General features: G+C 37.2%; 1 protein-coding gene across 1 annotated transcript in view; it reads right to left on the bottom strand.

Moving 5' to 3' along the window:
* Positions 1-889: 889 nt before the first annotated feature.
* LOC122740012 (N(4)-(Beta-N-acetylglucosaminyl)-L-asparaginase-like) overlaps positions 890-6,293 on the bottom strand; it is a 61,034-nt gene continuing 55,630 nt past the window's right edge. The window contains exons 8-10 of the mRNA XM_043981782.1: positions 4,404-4,471; positions 2,634-2,738; positions 890-1,197 (exon numbers count right to left, since the gene is read on the bottom strand). Coding sequence (XP_043837717.1) covers positions 1,096-1,197; positions 2,634-2,738; positions 4,404-4,471 — 275 coding nt within the window. The 3' untranslated portion in view covers positions 890-1,095. The remainder of the gene's footprint in view (positions 1,198-2,633; positions 2,739-4,403; positions 4,472-6,293) is intronic.

The raw sequence follows: 6,293 nt of genomic DNA, 5'->3' as shown, positions 1-6,293 counted from the left end.
ACTACCGTTTTATTAGGTTCCTATCTTTTTAAAATATCACTGACAATGTTTTTGAGTGATGTGCCCCTAAATCTAATTTTCCATAAGCTTTGTGGTTTTTATTGTACAGTTTTGCATAGCACAGTGAGTTAGCAATAAATATGTTGTATTATAGCAGAACTGACTATGCAGGTTAGATTCAATGGTCTCTGTGGAATTCTTTCAGTTCTGAAACTCTATGCTTCCCTAATTAGTCTAAGCACTTCTTGTTAAACATGTATAGTCTCTGGGAGAAATTCAATTCAACTCAGCAAATATCATTAAGTGCCTACTATGTGTTAGATACTATTCTAGGAACTGGGGATACAAGAACAAAACTTTAAATAGGCTCTGCCTTCATGGAACTGATAGTCTACTAGATAAAAGGCTCCATGTATTTACAATCTATTGTATCATTTAGTTAAACTAGTGCCAAAGGTAGGATTAATAATGCAAAATGTCCACACTCTGTGGGGATAAGAGCCTTCTTGCCAAGGTGAAGGATAACCTCAATAAATTTCAGTCAAGTATTCTTTTATTCCTTGTCCTAGACAATCCTGCAAATACCTAAGCGCAAAGAACATCACTTTTCATACTCTCAGAGCCATTTAGATTTTTATTACTTTACAACAGGAACATTTTTTACATCATTTCTTAAAACCCACAAAACCGAGTTAATCAAAAGAAATGAATGATCTTTGGTTACGTGATTCAATCTTATCAAACAACAAATGAAACAAATGCTCCCTTTCCCAATACTAACATTTTGCTTCTTAGGTGAAACACACACTTAAAAGGACAGTGTCTTTCAGCAGTATGTTCTCAAGAAATATTTGTTGATTTGATTTGAAGAACCAGGCAACCTTAACAACAAAACTAGCTTTGAAAAATGAAAGCCATGAAAACAAAGAAGTGAAGCACCTATAAAATCATGGAGGTCTGAAATGAGTATGTGGGAATATACTTAATGGAAAAAGACAAATTCAACATCCATTTATTCTATATTTAACTAGATGAATTTAACTAATCGATAGGCTAATGAATGAAGAGTAAAAATAAAATGCCTGATAGTATTTTTCATGGTTGGAAAGCTGGTTGTATTAACTGTTCAATGGAATCATTTTCCTGAGACCAGACACAATAGGTGAACTGAACTGATGAAGCAGCTCCAGTTTCTCCCTAAAAGGAAGGAAATAAGCATTTATTAAACACCTAGTGATTGCTAGACCCTGTGCTCATTGCTTTATAAATATTATTTCATTTGATCTTCACAACAACAATGGAGGCAGGTGCTTTTATTATCACCAGTTTGCAGTTGGGGAAACCCAAGCAGAGGTTAAGTGATTTGCCCAGGGTCATTCATCTAGTAATAGTCAAGTTTGGATTTAAACTCAGGTCTTCTTGACTCCAGGCCCAGTGCTCCATCCACTGTGCCAAGCTGCCTTATAAAAAAATAGTAAGATCATGTAAGAGAGAAAAACCTAATTTCAGTAATTGTGCACTTATGAACACACCTGCATATTTACATGTATGTTTTTAAGTACAGTATATATGTATGTGCACAATTACTGAAATATTTTATACATGAGGGGCTAGGTGGTGCAGTGGCTAGAGTACCCAAGACTGGAGTCAGGAAGACTCCTCTTCTTGAGTTCGAATCTGGCCTCAGACACTTACTAGCTGTGAGACCCTGGGCAAGTCACTTCACCCTGTTTGCCTCAGTTTCCTCATCTGTCAAATGATCCTGAGAAAGCAACGGCAAACCACTCCAGTATCTTTGAAAAGAAAACAGTAAAAGAGGTCATGAAGAGTTGGACACAACTGCAAAACAAATGAATAACAAAATAATACATATATGTGTGTGTATATATGTATACATACGCACATATATACTTGATGAATAATATATAGCTATATCTATATATGCATATCCATAGCCATATTTAAGTAATTCACAAAGCTCTGTGATTTGGGTGGTATCTTAGAATTGCTGAGGCTGGGACAAAGCAATTTGGACCACAGAGATTTCCCCAAGGAGTTGTCTAAAGTCTTTGGGTTCTTGGCTCTTGTGTTTCAAAGTCCAAGTGGAGAATTGTTTGCGCAAGCAGACTGATGCCTTTGGTGAGGCTATCACAGACTCTCAGTAGGGGAAAGGTCTTTACCACACAATGCAAGGTGTGACCTCAGTAACCGGGCAGTACAAGGTTCTGCCTCTAGACTGCTTGGCAGAGCTTAGACTCCAAAGGCCCCTAAGTATTGTGTCATTGTGCAAGGTTTGCAGGGAATGGCAGCTTGCATTTATGGAGCCTTTCAAGCTTGAAAAATAAACAGGATTCCTCTTACTGGTGTACTGTGACTAGGATGTTGGCCTTGGAGTCAGGAAGTCTTTTCTCTGGCAGGAACTACCTAGCTGAGTGAGCCAATCCCTGAATCTCTGAGACCTAGCAACTCTTCAAGACTACAATTTTACAGGGGCTGTCAATCTCTGTCACTGAAGAATGTAGTTTCCACACCAGGAGTTCCTGGCACTGATAAAATTATAGGTAGGGCCAATTTTTCCCCTCTCTCTACAGCATTTATACTGAAATTATGAAAAAAAATTTCATATTTCATACCTTTATGTTCATTGCAATAATTCCAAGTTCAAACATATTTTCATGTCCCACTTGATTAGTTATATGTTTAAGGACAGATTCACATGCTTCCTTGGGAGATAAACCCTAGGAGAGAAAAGGTCAGATTTTAAGAGGTTTTAATAAAAAGGGGAAAATTAAAAGTAACTCTGGAGCTAAAGTTATTCAAATAAAAATATAAATAACCAATACTTGCAATATAAGAGAAGCCAATGAAACATCCTACTTTTAAGATTCCAGTTCTTATATAAAATCACAGTGGGATTTGAGAATAACCTTGACTACCAAAACACATTTATGTTAGTGATTGAGCGCTCATTGATCTCCTATTTGCTTCTGGTTTTTAATCTCTACTTTAGTCATAGCATCCTTTTAATAATTCTATTTTGGTATTTAATTGGAGGAAACTATTAAATACAAATTATAAGCATAGATACAAGAAGAAAGCAAACCATTTTAAGTGTCACAGGCACATCTATAGATAATTTTAAATTTCCATATGCAATAAAATAGTGCTTGCAATAAATAAGGGGCCAGAAGCACTGGAGTGTAGTAGGAGGCTTTGGCCTCAGAGGACAGGGAAAGATTTACACCCTTTTCCGCTGCTTAATGCTGTGTGACACTGGGCTAGTGACCCAACTTCCCTGGGAATTTAGTTTCTTTATCTGTAAAATGAGAGATGAGATGGTCTGCAAGGCTCTAAACCTGCGATACTATGAACAAAGTATTGTATATTAACATAATGAGAAACACTTAGTCCTTAAGAAATGAGAGGCAGCTAGGTGGTGCAGTGGATAAAGCACCAGCCCTGGATTTAGGAGGACCTGAGTTTATATCCAGCCTCAAGACACTTCATACTTACTAGCTGTGTGACCCTGGGCAAGTCACTTAACCCTCATTGCCCCCCAGAAAAACAAAAACAACAACAAAAAGAAATAATGAAATGAACTTTCAGAGAAATCTTTAAAACTTGCATGAACTGATGCAGAAAGAAGTGAGTAGAACCAAAACAATTTATTCTATAACGACATTGTAAAAACTGACTTTGAAAAACTTTAGAACTCTGATCAACGCAACAAATGAACATAATTCTAGAGGACTGATGATGAAGGGTTCTCTCACTTTCTGACAAATATGAGGCATGCATTTAAGGACATGGTCAATGTAGGAATTTGTTTTGCTTGACTATGAATGTTTGTTACAAGGACTTTGTTTTTCTTTCTTTCCAGTGGTGGTGGAGATGGGAATGGGAAAGAGAGGACATTTTTGATGTTCAGTTATTTTTCAGTCATCCTGCTCTTTGTGGCCCTATTGAGGGTTTTCTTGATAAAGATACTAGAGTGATTTGCTATTTTTCTTCTCCAGCTCATTTTACAGGTGAAGAAACTGAGGCAAACAGGGTTAAGAGACTTGCCCAGCTAGCATCTGAGGCCAGATTTGAACTCAAGAAGAGGAGTGTTCCTGACTCCATGCCCAGTACTCTTCACTGTGCCAGGAGAGATAATAAAAATGCCACATTTTAGAGTTAGGAGGTAGTCCAACTGCCTCATTTTACAAAGGAGAAAACTGAAGTTCATGGTGATTAAAGTGACTTGCCCAAGGTCTCACAGTTATATGGAAGACAATTCAACATTCCTAATTTCCAGTCCAGTACTCTTTTTACTAAACTACATGGTTAAAAAATGGCAAAAACATAAATATCACTCAAACACATATAATCTTTTAAAAGCAAGAAAACTGTAGTTACATCACCTGCTTCATTAAGAGAATAACATGAAAGCAAGGACAAAAACACATGATCTTGTCTCCTTCCCCAGTTGCTGTAAATTAAAAAAAAAAAAGAGATGTCAAAAATTTACTTGTAACATAGTCTGTATATTTAAGAATCAATTATTCTTGCCCTCAAGGTACTTATAGTCTATCACTGCATTAAACAATATTTTATGCAATCTTCTACTATTTATAATGAATAATTAACACTTGTTATTCACATAAGGAAGTAAATCTGATCATGGCTTCCCATAGAGGCACTGGATTCTTTTGTTACAAGGATGTTTTGCTTTAATAAATAGTTTTGTAGGAAATCATAGCCCTAGGTCATGGAGATGACCAGCAGAGTTAAGTGTAGCCTCTTCTGAAGTCAAAACTTCTACAACTAAAAACTTTGTAGTAAAAGAAATTGGGTGTAACCAGATCTGTTAGGGCCAGAATGCTGGAAGGATTATCAAATGAGGAAGAGGACTCGGAATCCACCATGAGGAGGGAGAGTATTCTTGGACACAGCTTCCTTTTTTTCTACTCCAGTTGACTTTGTTTTTTGGTTTTTTGGGGGCGGGGGGAGGAGGGTTGTTGTTGAATGTTTGGGAGTTTACATGATTTTTTCCATGGGTGAAGGGGTAGTTTGTAGTTGGGAGCAAGCAATGACGGGGAGTTGAAGGGTTATTTTGAACTTTTAGTAAAGGCAAAAGAATTGTAAATCACATATGTGGTGCTTTTTCTTCACAATAATCCTATGAGGCAGATAATGCAAATATTATTGTTATTAGTCTAAATGAACAGAAAGTGAATTTGAGGACTAGGCGTGAAGTGACTTGCCCAAGGCATATTGCTAATAAGTAATAAGGATAGGAACTGAGACCTCTAGATCCCAAGTCCAGCAGGTTTTGTATTATACCAGCTCAGGTCTCTTACAATTCAGCATAGCTCTCTTCTCATTCTTCTCATCAACAATGTAAATGGAACATTATCAGGTATTTCTCTTATAAAGGGGAACTAGGGGTCACAGCAGATAGAGCTCAGGACCTGTAGTCAGGAAGACTCCAGTTTAAATCTGGCCTCAGACACTTACTAGCTATGAGATCCTGGGCAAGTCACTTCACCCAATTTGCCTCAGTTTCCTTATCTGTAGAATGAGCATAATAATAGCTCTTACCTCCCAGAGTCCTGAGAGGATCAAATGAGATAGTAATTGTAAAGCTTGTAGCACAGTGCCTGGCACATAGTAAAAGCTATATAAATATGATGATGATGACAGTTACACAGCTTGGTATTAGAAAGTCTTTCAGTGTGGCCAGATCAATAGTCACCCACTATGACACAGAAATATTGTGATAGGAAGAAACTTTTTGGGTAGTGTTTTACTTGTAATGAGAACTTATAATTAGGAACATGGTGGACAGAAAGTAGGATTCAGAATCAAGAACTGGGTTAAGTTCCCACTTCTGGCACACCCCAGCTGTGTGACCTGGGACAGATCATCTAAACCTTTTGGGAGTCTAGGTTCTCTAAGGGAAGATACCAACCTGCTTTGGTGAGGGGATTTCCTTATCTCTATGGGATCCATATATATAAAATCATAGGCCCTAGCCCTAACCCTATCATAGATGCATTAAAATATGGTGGAAAGCTCTTCAAATTTGTTAAATAAATACATGTGTTGTAATAGATTAATCAGAACAAGAAATGATAGAAACAGTCTAATTCACTAGAAGAGGGGAAAAAGTGAAATAGAAGGATCAATTCTAGGCCTTCATAGGGAAGAGGAAGGGGAAAGCAGCCCTGGGAAAAACAGGGTAAGCATTAAAAAAAAAATCAGACCCATGAATTTTAAACCAGTTTTGACTATATTTTTACCAGTGTTTT

This window comes from Dromiciops gliroides, chromosome 2 (assembly GCF_019393635.1).
Source record: "Dromiciops gliroides isolate mDroGli1 chromosome 2, mDroGli1.pri, whole genome shotgun sequence".
NCBI lineage: Eukaryota > Metazoa > Chordata > Mammalia > Microbiotheria > Microbiotheriidae > Dromiciops > Dromiciops gliroides.
The sequence above is the reverse complement of the archived record's forward strand: the minus strand, read 5'-3'. Positions and strand labels throughout refer to the sequence as shown.